The following is a 23,245-nucleotide window of genomic DNA, read 5'->3' on the forward strand; positions in this document are numbered from 1 at the left end:
TGTGTGTGTGTGTGTGTGTGTGTGTGTGTGTGTGTGTGTGTGTGTGTGTGTGTGTGTGTGTGTGTGTGTGTGTGTGTGTGTGTGTGTGTGCGTGCGTGTGTGTGTGTGTGCGTGCGTGTGTGTGTGTGGGCATGTAATCCCTACGTTATAGGTACAAAATGTTTGACATTTTGATACAAAAATGACATTTTTAGGTCCCCATGAGGAAAACATCTTATAAATCACACAGAAGGAGTTTTTTTGAGAAAGTAAAAATGCAGAATGTTTCCTGTGATGGGTAGGTTTGGGGGCAAGGGCAGTGTAGGGATGTTGCTAGTGTAGCTTAGTATGTTGAAATGAGTCTTCCAAAGATATCTGGATGGTCTACTTTTTGGAAAAAAAAGAAAAATAAACACACCAAAAAAGGCGTTCCACCTGGCTATCGCATTGTGCCGGGTGTATAATAGGGCCCAATAACTATTGTACTATTTTTTAAGTACATAGTAAAGACCTCGTATATGACATTAATGGAAAATAAAACAAAAAGTGGCAATGATTTAACAAAAAAAAGAAATTCATTAATAAAACATGATCACAAATTAGTTTTAAAGTTGTGGAAATTAATTCCTAATTCGTGGCCACACTATTTAAAAAGCATATATTTTTGTACAAATCAAATCGCACTAATTTATCCGAAATGGCCACCTACACCTACTTGCGTTTTCTCGTAAGATCGGGTTGTTTGTTACTAATGATTGCACATTTGGATGTACTTTGGCCAAGCATTTGCATTTGCACTTGCCCAGACGTCATTCAATGTAGTGATTCATCTTATTTTAAGTGAGGTTCAGTTATTTTTATTGGATAAACATACTGATTAATCACAGGATTTTTGCAGTGTTGAGCTGAAATGGTACAAACCATAAGTCTCGTTAATCACTCAATCACAAACACACACTCAAGCCATCTCGGATGTTGTTGACACAGCTAGACCCCGTCCTTCCCAGCAGTAGCTGTGCCACTGACCTCACACTGCTGAGGGGAGGGAGACGAGTGATGAGGTTGTTGTGAAGCCGCTTCACCCCTGAACCCTCGCCAACGTCTCTCGCCTCCACCAGTCACTCGCCAAGGACGTGGAAATCCCATAATAACCCGTCTCCCCGGCACCCCACCAGTCCAGCTCCCTGCTTCCCAGATGTTTCCAATTAAAAAGGAGGCCTTTCAGTCCGAGCCTATTTTCTGCATGCTGAGAGAAAGAGCAAGAGAGAGACAGAAGCAGGTTGCAGAGCGACAGAAGGGCTGAAGGGAAGAAAAATGACTTTCTTCTCATACAAAAAGGCCGTTGAGGGCAGCGAGTGACATTTGAAAAGTCACAGTGGCTGGACGCTTGTTTTGATCGCAGATATCTGAGGAATGGAAGATGAGAAGATGAATGGTATCGCTCATGTCTGAGTCAGACAAAGATTTTCAGATTCAAACAAGCCTGTGGCTACAAAATCTGGGTCTTGTTTAAAAAAAAAAAAAATGCTGTTCTTTCTCTCTGCTTTACTTAGGGGTGTGCTGACAAATATAATCATCACACACAAAAGACACATGGTCTGTATTTTTTCAGTTGGTGTGGTGGCAGCCGCTGGCAGGTCTGTGTTTGCCACTCAAAACCTCAATGTTGCCACAATAGAGAGAGCCAGAAAGAAAAAAGAGGGAGGATTTGAAATGAATAGTTCACCTTTATTTATTCACCCTCGTATTTTGGTCTGTTCCTCACACTAAGCTATTGTCTGAGTTCAGAAGATAGTACATTTATTTATACATTTAAGATATATTAATGTTTTTTTAAAACGTTTTGCCTTCCAAGGCATTTCTTTGATTTAAGTACTATAAAAACAGTAATACTGTGAACTATTATTGCAATTTAAAATAACTGTTTATTATTTTAATATTATTTTAAAATGTAATTTGTTCCTTTGATGATAAAGCAAATTTTTCAACATCATTAATAAGTCACTATTGTCACATGATCCTTCAGAAATGATTTTAATATGCTAATAATAAAAATGTTGAAAACAGCTTTGCTGCTTAATTTTTTGATGACAGGATATTTTAGAATGTTTGGGGTGTAAGCTATTCACTTAAAAGGTGAAAGCCGCAAAACTATTCAATAAATTTAATAGTAATATATTGTAGTATATTTGGGATTTAAATAACAAAAACAATGTAATAAAGTAAAAAAAAAAAAAATACATTACATACATCGGATACATTACAGTAATAAGAAGCTTAATTGCTTAATTGTGTTAAATATTTAACTAAAATGACTCTGAATAATTCCGAATCATGCAATGTATATATATTTTTTTTTAATAGATATATTGAAACGATCAGCTTAGCTCAAAATGCTTTTGAGAAACGCAGCCCTGGATATGTTTCTGTGAAACAGCTTAGATGCATATTGATAGTTTGTTTGATATTTCTGCAGACACTTTATGTGTTATGAAGCAGGTTAATGAGCCATGTTTTATACCTTGCATTCCACAAAAATGCTTTTGAGAGCCATAACATATAATAGCTTGTATAGAGAATAACTTGTACGGAGTTAATGATTTTTGCCTATTTTCTAGTCGGTCAGTGCTGATGTGGTATGGTGGCCTAGAGCTTTCTTCAATGTTAGCTTTCAACTTCTCAAGATCAATGCAACTACAAACTTGAGTCATCCGACGGGCTGCACGGAATCTGCCTGCGGAATTTAAACATTCTTCAGTCAAGTTATGCACCTCCCCCACCCCTTATGTATTAGTTTACTAAATATATTGGCTAATTTGATTATGCTTTCTGCAATCAAAGGGTACACTCTAAAAAATGCTGGGTTAAAAACAACCCAAGTTGGGTTGAAAATGCACCAACCAAACAATTGGGTTGTTTTTACCCAATGGTTGAGTTGTTCTTACCCAGCAATTGGGTTGTCTTAAGCAACATTTAACCCAACCACTGGGTTAAAACAACTCAACCACTGGGTTAAAACAACTCAACCATTGGGTTAAAACAACTCAATTGTTGGGTTGGTGCATTTTCAACCCAACTTGGGTTGTTTTTAACCCAGCATTTTTTAGAGTGTATAGTACTCTCATTTTAACCCTGTTTAAATCCATTCTGATAGATTTGCATTTGAATTGCACTACACTAACAGTGCCAAAAATGGGAAAAATAGATGTGTGCAAAGATTCCACTGTCTGGATATCTTCAATCTCAACAGGATAACATCAAAGACTGATGACTCATTGACTGTCTCATGTCCTCAGTTCGCCCGGATGCAATCTACAATCACAGATTGCCCTGAAGTCACATAGAAAACTTTTTTGTACACAACTGGCTATGGAAAAACTTTAAATTGAAGTGGGAGGAAAAATCAAAACCATAACATCATCTCCAGCATGACAACATGAAAATACTGCTTCACTTGCAATACAGATAAATCACATGATTGACAAGTTTGTACACATCCGTCACCCCTTTCATTCTTGTTTATCTGTTTTGACTTGTATTACTTGTACTCTTTGTACCATATGGAATCCATCCTAAATAATTTTGCCTCACAAAAATCAGCACAGAACATGGAAGAGTCCAGCATCATTTACAGTCTTCAAATGACCCTGAAGAGTTTCAACAAAGAGAGTGTTTTACTGTTGTTGACCTCATTAATAGGAGTGTAATTGCGTTTTCTCTAAGGCTGTGGCTTAAACATTACTTCACAATCTAAAATGCATTAAACGTTTGTTAATGTGTTTTTGAATGTGTTGATAAAGCAGCCTTTGTTCTTACATGGCCTCAAGCATACAAACTCAACAAGTTTTCTTTGGCAGCTTGGGCGCTAGTGGATCTGAGGATGGAGGACACCGTAGAGGTTTACATGGACGAGTCTGCAGAGATACCCTGCCTGTACAACTTCACCGGGAAGCCCGTGATGGTGATGGTGCAGTGGTTTGTGGTGAGTCCTGAAAGCTCTCACACTCGTTATCTTCTTTATCACGCTTATGTCATACCAAATCCATAAGACTTTTTCTCACCTTCGAAACACAAATGAAGATTTCTGTTCAAAAAACCAAAACTTTTACACTTCCAAACGTTCACAAAGACAATCTATCGATTTGCTGAACACAGCTGATCGATGAACAGATTTAAAGTGATAGTTTGCCCCAAGATTACATTTATTATTACTCACACACCCTCAAGTTGTTCCAAACCTGTATGAGTTTCTTTCTCTTTCTCTATATTTTGGTAACCGGACAGTTGACGGCACCCATTGACTTCTACGGTAGGAAAAAATACTATGGAAATCAATGGGTGCCGTCAACTGCCAACATTCTTTAAAATATAGAGAAAGAAACTCATACAGGTTTGGATATGAGGGTGAGTAATCGACATATACATTTTTGTGTGTGAACTATCCCTTTAATTTAGGATTTTATTCACATATAAACACTGATCAACACACATAGAGCACATAAAGTGGCCGTACTTTTTTGATGTTTAACTACATCATTGGTTTCTGCGGAAGCTTGAATGTGTTTGTGTGACATTACCTCATGCATGTGAGATTCTGTATACCATATTTCCTGTGCTCTATGTATACACATATCAATCTTTAAAGGGTTACTTCAGCGATTAGCATATGGCTTTGTATCAGTAGAAACCTTAAAGTATAATCAAATGATTGTGCTTTCCCTCCTTATATCCCCCTGAGACAAGAGATTTATGCATTTTATTTCTGGAAAAATTCCTCCTATGATGCAAATTGACGATATTTGCATCATAGGAGGAATGTTTGGAATAAGGCTAAAGACTACAGCCAGCAGAGGGAGCCATTTCCGCATGTTTTCAACTCACGTATGGGGGATGGGTTACACTCATGGGTTACACTCAGCTCGCAGGGAGAGCTCAGCAGGCAGCTGCAGGCACTCATTTAAACGGAGCTATGGTGAGCAATGTAAGTGTTTTAACTTCTCAAATTAATTTCTATGAAAGTTAAGCTTGTAAAGGCATGAACTGAAAAGCGCCAGACTGAACTCGCGTTGTGAATGTATGCCACGAGTGTAGTCGCGATTACCTCAGCTCTCATCACGAGCTCATTTCTCTCACTCCTGCAGTTAGTGCTCAGTGCTGTGATACTCGCGCGGTGACTCACTCATTATATTTAACAGACACGTTCAGGTTTTAATTGTAGTGTCTTCAACTCAGTCACAGTAATCCAGTAACTTAGGTGGCTTTGGGAATGGCCTAACAGGGCAGCGAAGCATTCTGTGAATTGCAGTCTTTCATCCCCATGAGACAAAAATACATTTTCTGTCTTTTCTCAGTCTAGAAGGCACCAAATTCAAAAATAATTTCACATTTCTACTACATTGATGACCCAGTTTAAATACAGATTCATCTTCCCAGCGCTGAAGTACCCCTTTAAATGTGAATGAAAGCCTGTCGTCATATCAAGCAGTCGTGTCTCCTTATAAGACTTGTTTTAAACCCCTCTATTCAAATTATGCTTTTTTACACTGTATTTATGTATCACTGTATTATAAGGAAGTGTATGTAAGATTGTGGCCAAAACTGGTACTGCAATCACTTTCAAATGACAGTAGAGCAGTGTATCCCCTCCCCCCCTCCCCATTTACTCGAGGTTGCCAGATAGGCTGCAGGATCCAGCAGGAAAGTTTGTATCTGCAGCTGTGTGGATCTTCAGGCCAAAACTCAACATGTCAACATCAACATCAGTTGAGGGCTGCAACAACAACTTTTAAATTATATTATCCTGGCCGGACTTTTGTTGTCAGTGATATAAGTATTTGAAATAAAATGATTTCTTAATGTCTAGTGACATATCAGGGCCATTTTATGATTATTAAATTATGTTTTTATTTTATTTTGGGCGACCTATCCCTTTAATATTGCTGGAAGTGTCCTGTTACTTTTTAAGTGCTCAAACTTTCACCTGGCTGACATTAAATCGACTTGAGAGACTCATATCTACAGTATAGGCCATTTGCAAAGTTTTATTTCCCATCATTTTCAGCGGGAACGTGAAGGTAACCGGGTGAGGATCTCCTACAGCGATCTGACCATGCAGAAGGTGGATGGGAACACGAGCTACAGTGATCGTATCAGTGTGCAATCAAACAGTGATGGAGAAACTCTGACCATTCAGGACGTTATGCTGTCTGATGAGAGAGAGTTTTTCTGTCAGGTCAGTGGGTTTGCAGCAGGCAACGGAGAGGGCAGAACTCTCCTGAAGGTTTTCGGTAAGTCTTTTCCTCCTGTCAGTTGAATATCCTCACTAAATGCTTAATATGGTTGCTTATCTATATAAACATTGACGTGCTGTTTTCAGACCCTCCAGAGCCTCCTGTCATTGAAGGTGTCCTCTCTGGAGTTTCTGTGTCCAGTGACTCCCCAGCTAAGGTACATAATGCTCTCAGATTCTCCTTGTGTGCATTTGTAATCTTTGTAGCAGTATTGTATGCTGGGTTTAAGCTGACGTGTCTCTTATTTGGTTAGATTGCATCTTGTGAGACCAGAGACGGCTTTCCCAAGCCAAACATCACATGGTACCGTGATCATATCCCCATCCACCCTGCTAATGGCTGTGAGTAAGATTAATATGCTCCACATGGAGCTCATCATTGACAGAGTTATTATCTACATTAGTCCACATTCATTTTTCTTTCTATTTCAGTTGGCAGCACTTTATTTTACAGTCCTGTTTCCCATGTATTTATTATAGCTATTACAATAACTGGGTAATATCCCTGGGTACTATCCCTGAACCTAACCTTAACCCATGCAGTTACTTTATATTAACCAGTAATTTCTTAGGCAAGTACATACCATTTATTTTATACAAAATAAAGTGCAACCATTCAGTTTTAATTCAGTAATATGACGTTTTAATATAATATAATGTAATGTAATGTAATATAATATAATATAATATAATATAATATAATATAATATAATATAATATAATATAATATAATATAATATAATATAATATAATAAATACATTTTTTTACTATATAAGTTATGGGTCTGTAAGTTTTTTTCTTATTTTACTATGTATTTAATAAAAATACTGCAAAACAAAGAACATAATTTATTTGAAATCTAAAGCTTTCAAAACCACGTTAAACTATCACTTTTGGCCAATTTAATGTGTCCATGCACATTGAAGTATTCATTTATAAAAAAATTAACTGATCCTAAACTTTTGAATGGTATGTATATAAATATTCATAAATGTTCATGACCCCTGCTGGAAACTCTAGAAAAACCAAGCTTAAAAAAATGGATATTATTTATTTTCTTAATACACATTCCTGGTCTTATTGTGCACAACTCATTAAAATTAAAGGGATGGTTCACCCAAAAATGAAAATTAGCCCATGATTAACTCAACCTCAAGTCATCCTAGGTGTATATGACATTCTTCTTACAGATAAATAGAATCAAATATCGTGCTCCATACAGCTCTGTGTGGTTAATTAAGGGCTTCTGAAGCGAATCATTACATGTGTAAGAAAAATATCCATATTTAAACCTTATTTAATTAAAGTTCCAGCTGATCTCCTTCCGTGGAAAAGTATTGAAAATGCCTTCTCGGAGTTCAAGATGTGTATGCGACATCTGACGAGCACACCTGGTAGCATAAGCCTTTGAACTACAAAGGCACTTTCAACACTTTTTCCATAAACTAAATACAGAAGGCAATCGGCCGAAACGTTACTTTATAAAGTTTTAAATGTGGATACTTTTCTTACACAAACGCATCAATTCACATCTAAAGGCATTTATTAACCTCCCGGAGGAGTGTGGAGCATATTATTTGACGGACAGATGCATTTTTATGGACTTCAAAGCAACAATCCCTGCCATTATAAAGCTTGGATTGGCCAGGACTTTTTAAAAAATAACTCAACTTTTATTTGTCTAAAAGAAGAATGTCTAGGATGACTTGAGGGTGAGTAAATCATAGACTAATTTTCATTTTTGGGTGAACTATCCCTTTAAGATGCAATAACTCGCTTCACTTTTGAAACTAGGGATGTGCCAAAATCATTTTTACATTGAACTATTAAATAAATTATTGGGAAATGTTGCCAAATACATGCCAAATTTAGTTTACTGTCCATATTAAAACTAAAAAACTAAAAGCTAAAATCAATAGTTCTGAATGCTACAAATAAATATTGGCATCATAATATTATAATGTACTGTATGGAAAATAGTTGCTAATGTGTGTCTGGTTGTGTGTGTTTCTTTTCAGTGGTAAATGTGGTAACGCTAGTGACAAGGGAATCCAGTGGTCTTTATACAGTGCAGAGTGATTTGCATTATAAGGTGACCAAGGAAGACAAAGACGCGCACTTTTCCTGTGAAGTCAGCTATTTTGTCCCAGCAGCTGTCAGAACATCCGAGTCCAAAGGCATCAATATTACAGTTCACTGTAAGTCCATTTATAATTTGAGAGTTTTTTGATAAAGTGGAATGCGATACAACCAGTCATATCCATGATGATCTAAATTTTTGTTCTAACCACACTCTTAGAAAGAAAGGTTCAATGGGATCTATATTCAATGGGTTTCTTTATTCTTGACCCAGTTTTAAAAAAACCCTTGATGCCAAAAAGTTTCTATATGAGGAAAAATGTATTAAATGATTGAATACTCTCATGTTTATCAAGTTTTTTTTTCTAGGGATAAAATCTGTTTAATTCATAAAATGTTTAATTCATAAAATAAATTAAAACTAAGTCCATTAAATGATCACATGATGGGAACCCCTAAAAGGTTCTATATTTAAAGCATCAGACAGAACCCTTTTAAGGTTCTATATAGAACAATCCACACAACATTTTGTTGAATGTTTGGTTTCTGTATCTGTTGCAATGTACTGGATAACTCCGCCCACTGTGAAATCTCATTGGTCCAAAATCCAACTTTACATACCTGCATATTAGACATCATATATATTCACTGACAATAATAATGACAGAACGTATAATTGAATCTGATGACAATCTTTGCGTGAACACAAGGCTTAACGTGTTACTTCAGTGATTTAGCATTAAGCTTTGTATTTAAACTGGGTCATTAATGTAGTAGGAATGTGAAATGATTTTTTAATTCACTGCCTTCTAGACTGAGAAAAGACAGAACATGTATTTTTGGCTCATGTGGATGAAAGACAACAACTCCCAGAATGCATTTGCTTCGCTGCCCTACGAGGCCACTCCCAAAGCCACCGCTACCGACCCTACCGTTGTGTTCATTTTTATTAAATTATTTAGTTCAGTTAGAGAACAGACACTACAATTAAAAACTGAACGTGTCTGTTTAATATAATTTCACGAGTTCACACTTACATATAATTATATAGAGTAATATAAATGCGTATTTGGCGTGCTGTCCGGGGGGAGGGATTCGAGCTCGAACTTGACCCGAACCCAGAGTACCCCCCCCCCCCTTCGTGTAAGTGGTTAGAACTAAAAGAGCAAAATGTGGAGAAGGGGTGGAGGAGGGATGCTGATAAACTGTCAACAGAACAGAGGTAAGACTGCTGCGTGTATATATGCACCTCTTGTTGATTAGCTGAGTGCTCTCCACCTTTGTCAATTATCTGAAAGCCCTCCTCCCGAATCTTTGTTAATAAACATCGTGTGTTATAGAGCAAGTGTCACGGCAAAAACGCAGCAGGAGTCAGATTACATTCATCACAAGAGCTGAGGTAATTGTGTCCGCAGTATACATTCACAGCACGTGCTCAGTCTGGAGCGTTTTCAGTTCATAAATCTCTTGTCTCAGAGGGATATGATGGAGGGAAGCACTATCATTCGAACATACTACCAGATTTCTACTGATACAAAGCCATATGCTAAATCGCTGAAGTAACTCTTTAAAGATCACATCAGATTTGACCTCTAACATTGGTTTTATATGTAAGGACCCGTATTTTCCTGTTTCATGTTTTTAATATTTCAGATGGAGTCAGTAATTCAAAGGTAACTATAGTAAACTCTAGTTTGAGTTGTGTTCGTCATGACACAGCTATGAAGGTCTTGCTTTGTCAGCTTTGACTAAAGAATTATGTTGTGATGGCGACATACATATGAATGAATATTAAGATTCATGGCCCCTTGGTCTTTGTGTATGTCATATAGACCCAACAACCAGCGTGGAGATATGGAAAGAGTCGCCTGAGGGCTTGGTCAAAGAGGGGGACACAGTGGAGATCCGTTGCCAAGGCGATGGGAACCCCCCAGCACCCATCATTTTCAACCGAGAACAAGTGAGAATAGCCTCTTTTTTCTCTTTTTATTCGGACCCGTTTTTTCTGAATGGGAGGCCGTAAAGCATTGAGAAGAAGCGGACATAGCGGACGTCTGGCTTAGACAATGTGCTTGAAATGCATAGACAGAACAGTCCCATTATTGACTTGCAGCTTTATGTAAGTGTTACATATGCATTTGCTTTAATGACATTGGGCCTCTTTTATAAAACATACATATGCACAGATCTGATCTTAGGCCCTGTTTACTACTGGCATTAAGAGTTAAGGTCGATTGGATCACAAGGGGATGACGTTAAATATAGGTGTTTTGAGCATGTCCACTTTCAACTACTTATAGAGATAGTTAAAAACACATTCAACCGGATTGATTTAGTAGTGTAGACACTCATGTTTTCAATGCATTCAAACAAACAGAAAAGACCGCCTACTCTCAGTCTACTGACATAACACATAAACATTATGGGAATTGTGCTAGCCAGACGGGATTTAAACTTTCGGCAGGAGACCCATGTTTGGTTTGAAGCTGAAAAATGTAAACAAATACAGTGTTCTTTCATCATACTTTATTTCTAACATTAATTACTTACCCTCATGTCGTTTGACACCCGTAAGACCTCCTTTCATCTTCGGAACACAAATGAAGGTATTCTGAATCGATACGCTGATTCACAACCGTTCAAAGCTTAGTGTTGAAATTGGCCCATCACTATATAAGTCGTTATTTATTTATTTTTTGCGCACAAAAAACATTCTCGCCACTTCATAAAACTATTGCAGAGACACTAGTGAGATGGGCTTTGTAACGACGTCTTTAGTGCCTTTTATGGGTCTTGAGAGACGAAAGGACATTGGTGTCAATGAAAGCCTGTCTGAGCCATCGGATTTCAACAAAAATATCTTCATTTGTGTTCCGAAGATGAACGGAGGTCTTACGGGTGTCGAACGACATTAGGGTAAGTAATTAATAACAGATTTTTCATTTTTGGAACCTTTAAGGTCAGTATGATAGACATTCACACTGCACTCTCTGTCCTGCTCATAACAGTCAGACATGGAGCTGGATTCCTATCATGGACTGCTGGTTCTGAAGGAGGTGTCTCGGGCAGACAGCGGTGTGTATGAATGTCACTCTCTGGACCTGGATGCAGTGAACCATGAGGAGGTGATGGACACCCTACAGCTGACCGTGCACTGTGAGTTCAGCTTCCAGCGTCTTCATTTTTCACATCGATTTGGAAAATTGCACATCATCAGCATAATATTAATATCTGTTCAAAAGTTAGTTTTATTTGTTTTTTTATTTTTTTGAAATAAATTAATAGTTTTATTCCGCAATGATGCATTAAATTGATACAAAATGACAGTAAAGAAATGTACATTGTTAAATAAATAAATAAATATATATATATATATATATATATATATATATATATATATATATATATATATATATATATATATATATATATATATATATATATATATATATATATATATATTATTAATATTTTTTTCAAATAAATATTGCTCTTTTGAACTTTCTTTTCCTCAAAGAATCTTAAAAAAAATAATAGTTGCAAATTAGCATATCAAAATAATTTCTGAAGAATCATTTGACACTGAAGACTGGAGAAATTGATGATAACATTTTTAAATTGTAATAATATTTCAAAATATTACTATTTTACTGTATTTTGATCAAATAAATATAGCATTGGTGAGAATTTGAGAATTCTTTCAAAAACATTCAAACATCTTACCATCCCCAAACTTTTGAACTGTAGTGTGTACATTTATTAGTTGTGCTGACGCTTTAGTTTAAATTGATTTACAAATTATAAATACAAATTGAATAAACATTCATTCAAATTCAATTCACGATTTAACATTGACCGTTTACAGTTGGTACTCAACCAGATGCATATTTTGCTGCCTTGGGTACTGTCAAGTTTGCAGCGGCATAAGCTTTTCTGCTCTTGACTGCTAAGTGGCACTATAACCGTATACATTTGCGAATAGCAGTCAACCACACCAGTGGAGAAAAATACCATTAATACGATGTTTATGTGTTTGTGCTTGCAGATCTGGACCCAGCTGTGGTGATGCCCAAAGACTCAGAGGTCATGCTGAAAGGAGAGAGTCTGACAGCCACCTGCAATGCCCTGTCGTCTTTAGAGACCACAACTGTATGGTTTAAGGTAACACTGCAGTGTGATTCACGCTTCATTCAGCAGTCTAGTGACTTTCATTTAGTCTTCCACATTCTGTTTAGAGCTTCTTTTCACCCCATCAGTTGGTTCCTTGCTAAATTTGTTTGCACACATTTGTTTGGGTGTAGGATGGGATTAAGGTCGGAAGAGGACACATAATGCAGCTGCAGGATGCCACGTTTGACACAGCAGGACAGTATGACTGTGAAGTGACTGTACCGTCTCTTCCAGGCCTGCTGACCAGCGGTTCTGTCCACATCATCGTACAGGGTAAGAAAGAGCATCAAGTATTTAAAAAGGAATTATTTAACTTTTTTACATTTTCACTAACTTTCTTTAGTGTGTAATGTTGCTGTTTGAGCACGAAAACGATTAGCAAAGTTACAAGGCACAAAGTCACTTCAAAGGGAGTTATTCCCCTGAACTCCCTGAAACGCCTCCATTGTAGTCCAAAGTCCAGAATAAACGCGAGACAAACGAAACAATCAAATTAAATTTCATATAATTTTTCCCCCAAAGTTGGTTTGTGTCATTGTAGGCAGTTTTTATCACGATGGTTTTATTTCAAGTGTTGATTCTTTAAATACGTTTAGTTTGAGTTAGTTATTTGATGCTATAAAAACGGGTTGGGGGGTGACATCATGATTGACAGCTGAGATTGACGGCTTCTCTGAGTGAAGTTGTCTCTGAGGCACTAAAATACCTTTTTCTGGATTTTCGGGAGGAGATTGGAGCTTTAGCTTTAATTTCTACATTTTTACATGTTTATTTCACATCAACATAATGAATCGTTCTGCATCTGCCAGAGTGTGAGCGGGCTTTTGATATCGAGCCTCTACTTCCTGCTCTCTACCACGCAGATTCCAGTCCCGAAATCACTACTGCGCAGACTCTGTCCCAAATCTGCGCAAGATGTCAGTGCCATATTCGGACCTCCGGAGGCTTCAATTACTTCAGCGGAAGAGAATGAAGTTGCGTCGTTTTTTTACGATTTATGTTTTAATGGTCACGATCAACTTAGATCACAATGCTTTTGAGAAACGCAGCCCAGAGCATTACTGACAGACTGGGTAGAGAGTTGCTACAACAATATAAAATATGTAAAATAATGTGTTTTTTGTACATTCAAGCTTAAAGATAGATTGGATAAACCCAGTCTGATCTGCCGGAGATTTGATTTCACCCTGCAACTCAGTCTGGAAACCTGTACATTCATTTATCCTGCTTCTGTTACACTTTTGGTGGAATCAATCACAGACTGGCTTATCCACCTGGCACGCTATTGGCGGGTTTAACATGATGATGGATAGAGAAGGACGGATCGTTGCCCGTAAATCAAGGCCCCGTCCACACGAAGCCAGAGCTTTCCCAATCCACTCTTTTTTTCCCCTCGTTTCAAGAAATATCTGTGTCCACACGAGATCACTGAAACCGATTCGATACGAAGTAGTATACATGCCAGGCCAGTGTGTGGCGCTGTAATTCTGACACAGAAATACACAAAAAATGAAGAAGAATAGTTGTGGCTAGAAGAGGTATAGCAGTGGTAGGAGGTGAGGCAAAATCTCACGATAAAATAACAATACATACATTTGCTACTTGACAGATGTGTTTTATTGACGCCTACACCTACCCCACCCCTAAACCTACCGTTACAATAATGTACATATGGTAATAAAATGACGCAATATTGATGTGCACATTCTCAGTGCCCGTAGCAGTATTCCTTTAGTCTTTCACTGTGCTGGACGTAGTGTAATGACATCACCGTTTCATTAAACATACGGATTGGCTGTACACACGAAAATGTAAGAATGTCGTTTTCAGATTTATCCACTCTGGGACCCGGTGACAGAAAATACCGGATTAATGCTTCCAAAACGCCGGACGAAATGCAGATACGGTACAAAATGTATACATATACAGCTAAACGCGTCTCCATGTGGATGGGGCCCAATCCTCTTGTGGTCTGATTGGTTGAAGGACTGTCCAATTGTTTACAGAGTCATTCGAATAATGCTCGTTTATCAGCCTCTGTGCAGTAGAAAATACAGAGCAGACTCGCCAGATGTTCATTCTTAAATTGAGCTTGGTCTGATTTGTTCATCCAAAAATGTAAATGACCTCGTGATTTACTCAACCTCAAGTCATCCTAGGTGTATATGACATTCTTCTTTCAGACAATACGATCAGAGTTGTATTAAAGATGCCCTGCCACATGTATATCACTACTTTTGTGGTAATGTCGGAAATTCTACCATGGACTCTGTAAAAAAAATTGTGGAAAAAAATGCATCGGTTACCTTGTTTCAAGCCATTTTAGTGTGGTATAGAAAGCCTGCAGGAAGACTCGATTTGCACCAGTTCTCATTAATATTAAACAAGCTAAGCTGCTTGACTCTGGTTAGCTAACAGCTAGCCAATGAGAGCCTGGCTATCAGCATCATTTACCCAGTGCAACAAGTAGAGAAACTTTGTTTGCTATCATCTGAAATCACTGCACAAATGGCATCTTCAGGTACATTGGTATATATGACATTCAGCCATCCTTGCTGTATACGAAAACTGTCACTGAGCTAGACAAATTCTATGGGCACGGTCTCAACTGAGTTGAATAGAATAGAAATGAGCTCAAGCAAAACAACGTCAGAATGACCAGCTTTTGTAAATGGCCTCATTTCTCCACTTATTTCTTTTCATTGAGCTGACATTGGAGGTTACTTTTAATGTATACATTCATGACATAACACAAACACATATGGATGGACATAACATATTTTAAAAATATGAAAAATTTAAAAAGTAAAAACGTTTTGTGTGGCAGGGCACCTTTAAAAAACGTCCTGACTCTTCCAAGCTTTATAACGGCATTGAATGGGAGACCAAAATGTGACACCCAAAAAAGTGCATCCATCCATTATCCATTAAGTAATCCACATGGCTCCTGGGGGTTAATAAAACACTTTTTTGTGTGTCAAATTTTGGGCCGACATTCATTGCCATTATGAAACTAGGAAGAGCCAGGATTTTTTTTAAATATAAACCCAATTGTATTCGTCTGAAAAAAAAGAATGTCATATACATCTATGACTTGAGGGTTAGTAAATCATGGGCTTATAAAAAAAATTCTGTAAACTATCCCTTTAAAAAACATTTCTAACAGACCCCAAAAACAAAATGAAGACTTTGTAAAAGGACGTAATATGGCCTCTTTAAAACTACTGCAAAGAGCTGAACATTTAGCAGTAGCATATTTCTAAAGTGGATCTGTTCCTCTAGGTTCGCCTCAGATGAAGGATGCTGAGAGGGAGATCGAGCTGACAGAAAAGGTCGGAGGATGGTTAAATTTGAGCTGTGAGGTGAGAGGTTACCCTAGACCCGCCATCACCTGGAGCATCACTGGCAGCCAGGTAACACACAGATTTCCTCTCAGACCTCTGCTCATGTTACACAGTGCTTGGATTGACGCTTTTGTCTCGCGTGTGTGTGTATGTGTGTGTGTGTGTGTGTGTGTGTGTGTGTGTGTGTGTGTGTGTGTGTGTGTGTGTGTGTGTGTGTGTGTGTGTGTGTGTGTGTGTGTGTGTGTGTGTGTGTGTACTCTCAGAGCTGGCGTGAGGTTGTTAAAAGAGAGACGGAGGAGCAAGTTCACAGCATTGTGATGCTTAAAGTTAACACTGACACTGTTGCTATCTGCAATTCAACAAATGACTTTGGAATAGAGACCAAGACCTACAGCATCAGGAGCAGTAAGAGTCAATTTTTCTTGTTTACACCGAAAATCAGGAAACATAATTTTATCAAATATAATATATTGCATAATTATAAAAGTAATATTTATTTTAATATAAATATAGTACTGTGTAAACGTTAATACATAAATTATTCATTATTTTTCAAATAATTTTATTTATTAATGTATTAATTTTGTACATATACTACTGTTCAAAAGTATTTATTTTAATTTATATATATATATATATATATATATATATATATATATATATATATATATATATTTTTTTTTTTTTTTTTTTTTTTAAATAGTTGTCTTAATAAATGTCTTTCCTGTCTTTTGTTTGATTTCATTGGTAAGACTGGCTGTTTGCAATCAAAAATGTCAATGTTGTCCCTTGTTTTTTCCCAGTTCCGTTCTCCCAGACTCCAACGGCTAGAAAAACTTCAGGTAACAATTTATTTTTCATCTTCTGTCGCTCAGGGGTGCGTTTCTCGTACAACGACGTAACTCACTGTTTAACTGCCATATAACGATGCATTGTTGAAGAAATCAAGCTAATTGCGAATCTCAACCACTTTGGTTTAATGCTGTCACGCAGGTGGTGGAGTATTAACTGCTTTTAATAAATTATGTTGAGATCGAAATCATGCTATATTTTTTGCTATAAATTATGGACATGGCACTTGAGGACTAATTCTTATTTTTCTCAGTTATTTTGCTTTATTTCCAGATTTAATCATAGGCTCGTTCTTACGTACTGGAGCGCATCCGCACCTGCGCACTCTTCAAAAGGAGCTTTAAATCTCTTGACAAACTAAAAGACATTTATGACATTTGTATGTATTCTAAAAAAAAAAAAAAAAGATATAGATTGTACTAAATGTCAGCTTGCTTATTTTTCTCAAGAGAAGGATTCATTAAGTCCACATGTCAAGAAACAAGAAACTATTGATCGAGATCTGTCGTTGCAACCACACAAGTTTGCAATGCTGTTTGTGAATGTTTGTTGGAACTATGGTTTCGGGAAACACCGACTGGTTGAACTGATAATGAGGGAACTTGTGACCATAGTTCGCAAACGACACTTTTGGGAAACGCACCCCTGTACATTAGTCAGAACAGATCATCAGTTTTAAATCAGCACCCAATCCATTTAATCCCTGTAAAATCCGTCCCAACCAAACAATGAAAGCTCATCCAATGTACTTGAATAATTCATAGATTTTATATGTTGAAGTGAAGCCTCCACAGCAGCTCGGTTAGCTTGGCTCTTCGTGCCGGCCTCTGGGCATATTTAAAATTCTGTGTGAAGAAAAGTCATAGTGCAAAAAAAAAAGCAAGCAAAAATTGAAGCAGACATTACTTCAGATAGCAGGGGCAGATCTAGCGCTGAATGTTTTCCAAGATGAATGTATAATTAGTTCTATGTGAATATTTTAACAAATGTTTTGAAGTGCTGGCCTGCCACTGAGACTGTTAAACTGTTATGGTGAACATTGTGGTAGCGGCCTGCTGTTTTATTGAGTAGATTTAACTCATAAAATTCATTCCCAGACAATTGTTTGTCGTCTCTCAGTGTTTATTTATAGCATTTGATGACGCGCCTTCATTTTCTTTATTTGACTCTGAGGAATATGAGTCTCTTATTCCATATTACTGAAACACTCTAATTATATGTTTCATACCAAACTCGTCTAGTTTACAAGGACATGCTTCCTTGTCATGTGGCGCACGTTTTGAATCCAAATGTTTCAGCTATTGTTAAAAATTGCTGCGTAACGTGTCCTTCAGTGCATTACGTGATCTGGTATGGTATTTCACTTCTGACTTTTGCCTGAAAGCACATTTATTGCATTTCAGCATGAATTAATCTAGTCTTAATTAGTCTTGTTGAAAGGGTATTAATTCTCTGGTTATTATATATCAGTCAGTCATGCTAATGTTGACGTCTCTTGTTCTCTTTGCAGTCGATAATAGTGGAGTGATTATTGTGGTGATTATTGTGAGCATCCTGTTGGTGGCCATCCTGGGCAGTGTCTTCTACTTCCTGTATAAAAAGGGCAAGTTACCCTGCGGACGCTCAGGCAAGCAAGAAATGTATGTAATATTTTTTTATTCATATACACTGATTAGGACAGGGCATTTCAGACTGGCTGCATTGGAGTGAAGTTTAGAGAAAAAAAGAAAAAAGAAAAAAAAATGACCCACTTCCTGTGGCCTTAACTACTTTAGACTAACATTTTAATTAATAATTTGATACAATGCACTTATTGTGTACATACATGTTTTTACATTGTAATTACATTTTAAAAATTACCTGCTTGTAATTACATCTGTAATTCATTTCTGTAGTTACATTTATAATTACACTGTTGACACTCTCCTTACACCTAACTTAACCTTAAAGGAACACGGCGACTTTTTAGGACTTTAGCTTATTCACCGTATCCCCCAGAGTTAGATAATTCCATACATACCATTCTCATCTCCGTGCGTGTCATAACTCTCTGACGCTCAACGCTAGCCTAGCTTAGCAAAAAGACTGGAGGTAAACGGCTCCATCTAGCCTACTGCTCAATAAGTGACAAAATAACGCCAACATTTTCCTGTTTACATGTTGTGATGTGCATAGTTACATCATATACTAAGACCGACGGAAAATGAAAAGCTGCGATTTTCTAGACCGATATGTCTAGGAACTATACTCTTAGTCCTCTTATTCCGCAATGATATTACGCAGCGCCTGAAAATAGGCTTCTGTCAACATAACGTGACAACCTGCTTACACAGAGAGCGTGCTGGGGACTATTTTCCCATCACAATATGTAAATAGAAAAACGTTGGCATTATTTTGTCACTTATTGAGCAGTAGGCTAGATGGAGTGGTTTACCTCCAGTCTTTGTGCTAAGCTAGGCTAGCGGTGAGCGTCAGAGTTATGACACGCATGAAGATAAAAATGGTTTGTAAGGACTTATCTAATTCTGGGGGATACAGTGAATAAGTCCCAAAAAGTCACCGTATTCCTTCAAATTTACCCATACCACCCCACCAGTCACTAACTTTACTTGTATCCCACCTCAATATCAGCAAAAGTGTTTTGCTATATATATGAGCACTATGTACATTGTACTTCTTTTTTGATGTAAGTACATAGTAGTTAACTCCACCTCATATAAAGTGGGACCCAAAATAAAATAAAAAATATGACTAAATACATAAATAAATAATATATTGAACAATAAACCTACATACAACTATAGTATATAGAAACAAAAACCTAATAATGAAACATAATAAACTCATGCTATAAACTCATATTTATAGTATACATTTTTCACAGTATAAATATAGCTCACTTTTAGCAAAAGAGGATGGGGTCTAAAAGATAGAAACCCCCCAGCATTATTATACACTATACAACAAAGTACTGTGGTCATTTTTGTATATGCACAATGGTATTATCAAGTTTTTTCATCTGATAGTGCCATGGCATTCTTTAAAGTATCCTGTAGTACCACCATGAGAACATCATGGTATATGACACATTAAGTACCATGGTATACTACAAGTCAAAACTTAGGGCATCTCTATTACTGTTGTATGAAAACATTGAATAATATGAAAAATTAAATTACAATTTTAATGATAATTTATAAATATACATGTTCATTGTTAATTCATGTCCGTTCATACTACATTAATTGTCTTTTATTTTATATTTTAAAATGTAATTACTGTAATTACTCCAGTCTTCAGTGTCACATGATCCTTCAGAAATCATTCTAATACACTAAATTTAGGTTATTATTAATTTTGAAAACATTGCACATATTTTCAAGAACAGCATTTATGTGAGACAGAAATCTTTTGTAATATTATACATGTATTACTATCATTTTTATCCATTAAATGCATTCTTCCTAAATCAAAAAGTATTCATTTCTTTCAAAAGCAAAAAATCTAATGTAAAATCAATGCTAATGTACATATAAATTAACATTAACCAAGGTGGAAAGTAGCATGATTAATAAGCTATTGAATTTACCAATGTAGTGTATTGATCCATAAACAATTTTACTATTTTAGGAATGAAATTCATACAAGAAGTTTTAAAACATTAGAGCATAAGCTATTAGATTTTAATAACATGACTACACTATTGGACCAGGTCAAGACTTTTTTGTAAAGCACAATGCATGTTTTTTTCCAGTAAAACATCTGTGCAGTCTGGTGTATCGAAGTGTTATTTGTGTGTAATCTCTACAGCATTAATGCCTACAGCACCAAGGAGAAGACTAACAAAGATGACATCGTCGTAGAGATGAAGGCAAAAAAGACGGAGGAGTCTGTGCTATTGAAGGGCGTCAATGGGGAAAAGAAACCTCTCAGTGACCAGGTAACCATGTATACACAACTCTTACTCAAAGTACAGAGCAATTATCAAAATGACCATGAAGAACATCTCTTTAACTTTATTATATGGTGCTTTTTCATGGAATACAGAACAACACCCTTAGCTCATAAACGGAGGGTTGTCGGCGACTAAAGATGGTGTCTGTATCTTCCTGTTGACCCAACAATCAAGTCTTAAGAGCTGGAGGATGTCTTGTGGAGCAGCCACCTTCTCTGGATAAAGTGGACTGTACTTTTGTATCTTGTTTGTGAGCAGCAGTATTCATGCTTGGATAAATGGGACGTAAGCGAGCTGATCCACAAAGGAAGATTGTTCTCTATTTTCTACTGATCTCCAATGTTTTTCTTCAACCATCGACCAATTCGAGAGAGTGCGCCTCTTCCGTGAAAAACAAGCAAAATGAATTACTGAGCAAACTGGTCATAAAAACATTCTTACACCCTGTCTACAATGATGCTGTCTACACTGGAAACCACACTTCGTTCTCACTGTCAGTCCAAATCGGATTATTTGTGTATCCGATTGAAATCTGATCTTAAATTATTGACGTCCACATTGTGCATTGCAACTGTTTATATCTGACTTATGTGTCCATGGCGCTCTTTCGTTTTCTGGTATATCCTCATTGGTTTAAATGGCAGCGATGTTGCATTGGTAGGCGTACGCCAAAGACAACAGCAGCAACATGGAGGGGTTTGCAATACAGGGGTTGCCTTATTTACGACATGGCAATAGCTGCAGTGCTGGACTACTGTGTCTTTTGAGGCAGAAGCAGATATGAGCGGCTTTATTTCATTGTGTCGGTTCAAAACACGCAACAACACAACCTTGTTTCCTACTACGTCTGACATTTACATTTTACGTGGCATGAGAAAGTCTCATAAATCACACAAAATCTGATCAGAGCAGTCAGACTGAGACCGATCTCCAGAAATTTGAATTGGATATCAAACCATATATACGAATTGGGAAAAAGCACATTTTTAATGTGATTCTTTTGCATTTCGCACTTGCTAAATCTGATCAGGTTCGCACAAAAATTGGATTTGGACTGACAGTCTGAACAAGGCTTTAGGCTACATCAGTGTAAATCTGATTTTTATGCATATTGAAATCCGATTAGATTTAGCAGGTGTGAACGGCAAAAACATATGAAAAGCTACAACTATTCAAGGTATATTCATATGTGGTTTGAAATCCTATTAAAATTTCTAGAAATCCATTTCAGTCTGACTGCTGTGATTGGATTTTGTGTAGTTTATGTGACTTTCTCATGCAACATAAAACTTAAATGTCAGAAGTAGTTATAGGAAACATGCTGAAAGTCCCTGCTGAAACAAGGTTTTTTTGTTGCAAAGTGCCGGACGAGCAGAAAAATACAGTTTTAAAGAGACGTTTTGAACTGACACCATGGAATAAAGCTGCTCATACCAGCCTCATACATTTCTGCCTCTGCCTCAGAAGACACGGTTGTCCAGTGTCATGTTGTAAATAAGACAACACCTGTATTGCAAACCCTTCTATGTTGCGGTTGTTGTTGTTTTTGGTATATACCTACCAATACATTACAATAGAAATCAATGCAGATATTACAGGCATGGACACACAAATCGAATCCTAACAGTTTAGATACACAATGTGGACAGTCAATAATTTAGATCAGATTCCAAATCGAATATACAAATAATTGGATTTAAGTCAGTAAACGGTTGGCCCGTTCTAGTGCTGACGTACTCCTCACGCTAGTTTCAACAACATGGACAGGTGGATTTGGAACGTTCACATTTGCGCATCCAATCTAGACAACCTCAAGCTTTTGAGACGCAACACGACAACTCAAATTGCAAAAAAAAATGCTTTTACAGACTAAATTCATTCTGCTTGTTTAACGAGACGATGTCTTTTTTAGAGAGACTGTCCTCTCTGCAGCCTGTAATGCCATGACGTACTGGATTAAATCCAGTATGTGGTGGACATGTGATTTTATTTCCCCAAAACCAGTTCAGCACAAACTTTGCCCTGCATTTCATTAGAGATGTCAAGCAGCGGCATCAAGATTTTATTACTGATGTCAGTCACAGGGCTGATTGCCTAAACAACGCTTTAAATTGCTGGATTGTTTTAACATATGTTTTGGTCAAATATCGGCAAACTCAAATTTAAAATTCAAACCAGTGGTTGTGTTGCTCCATATTTGATCCAAAAATGGGTTGAAACATTAGACCTACACTCTAAGCTTAAAAGGTAAGTTCACCCAAAAAAGAAAATTCTGTCAATAATGTTGTTCGACACCCGTAAGATCTTCGGAACACAAATGAAGATATTTTTGTTGAAATCCGATGGCTCAGACAGGCCTTCATTGACACCAATGTAATTTCCTCTCTCAAGACCCATAAAAGGCACTAAAGACGCCGTTACAAAGCTCATCTCACTACAGTGGTTCTACATTCATTTTATAAAGCGACAAGAATAGTTTTTGTGAGCAAAAAACCCCCAAAACTAAATAACAACTATATAGTGATACGCCGCTTTCAAAACAAAGATTCAAACCATTATGAATCAGTTTTGAGTTT

General features: G+C 37.0%; 1 protein-coding gene across 3 annotated transcripts in view; it reads left to right on the top strand.

Moving 5' to 3' along the window:
• The window catches only part of mcama (melanoma cell adhesion molecule a), a 68,195-nt gene extending 45,166 nt beyond the window's left edge, over positions 1–23,029 (top strand). The window contains exons 2-16 of one of the 3 annotated variants that reach the window (XM_067437800.1): positions 3,837–3,961; positions 6,041–6,266; positions 6,356–6,426; positions 6,523–6,610; positions 8,288–8,467; positions 10,181–10,308; positions 11,357–11,504; positions 12,394–12,509; positions 12,650–12,791; positions 15,801–15,931; positions 16,126–16,267; positions 16,666–16,704; positions 18,225–18,354; positions 20,540–20,654; positions 20,762–23,029. In XM_067437800.1, coding sequence (XP_067293901.1) covers positions 3,837–3,961; positions 6,041–6,266; positions 6,356–6,426; positions 6,523–6,610; positions 8,288–8,467; positions 10,181–10,308; positions 11,357–11,504; positions 12,394–12,509; positions 12,650–12,791; positions 15,801–15,931; positions 16,126–16,267; positions 16,666–16,704; positions 18,225–18,354; positions 20,540–20,654; positions 20,762–20,782 — 1,802 coding nt within the window. In that variant the 3' untranslated portion in view covers positions 20,783–23,029. Of the gene's footprint in view, positions 1–3,836; positions 3,962–4,867; positions 4,961–6,040; positions 6,267–6,355; positions 6,427–6,522; positions 6,611–8,287; positions 8,468–10,180; positions 10,309–11,356; positions 11,505–12,393; positions 12,510–12,649; positions 12,792–15,800; positions 15,932–16,125; positions 16,268–16,665; positions 16,705–18,224; positions 18,355–20,524; positions 20,655–20,761 lie in introns of those variants that run through there. The other 2 variants (XM_067437799.1, XM_067437801.1) reach the window with 2 other exon arrangements.
• The last annotated feature ends 216 nt before the right edge of the window (positions 23,030–23,245 follow it).

Source organism: Pseudorasbora parva, chromosome 3, assembly GCF_024679245.1.
Source record: "Pseudorasbora parva isolate DD20220531a chromosome 3, ASM2467924v1, whole genome shotgun sequence".
Classification (NCBI taxonomy): domain Eukaryota; kingdom Metazoa; phylum Chordata; class Actinopteri; order Cypriniformes; family Gobionidae; genus Pseudorasbora; species Pseudorasbora parva.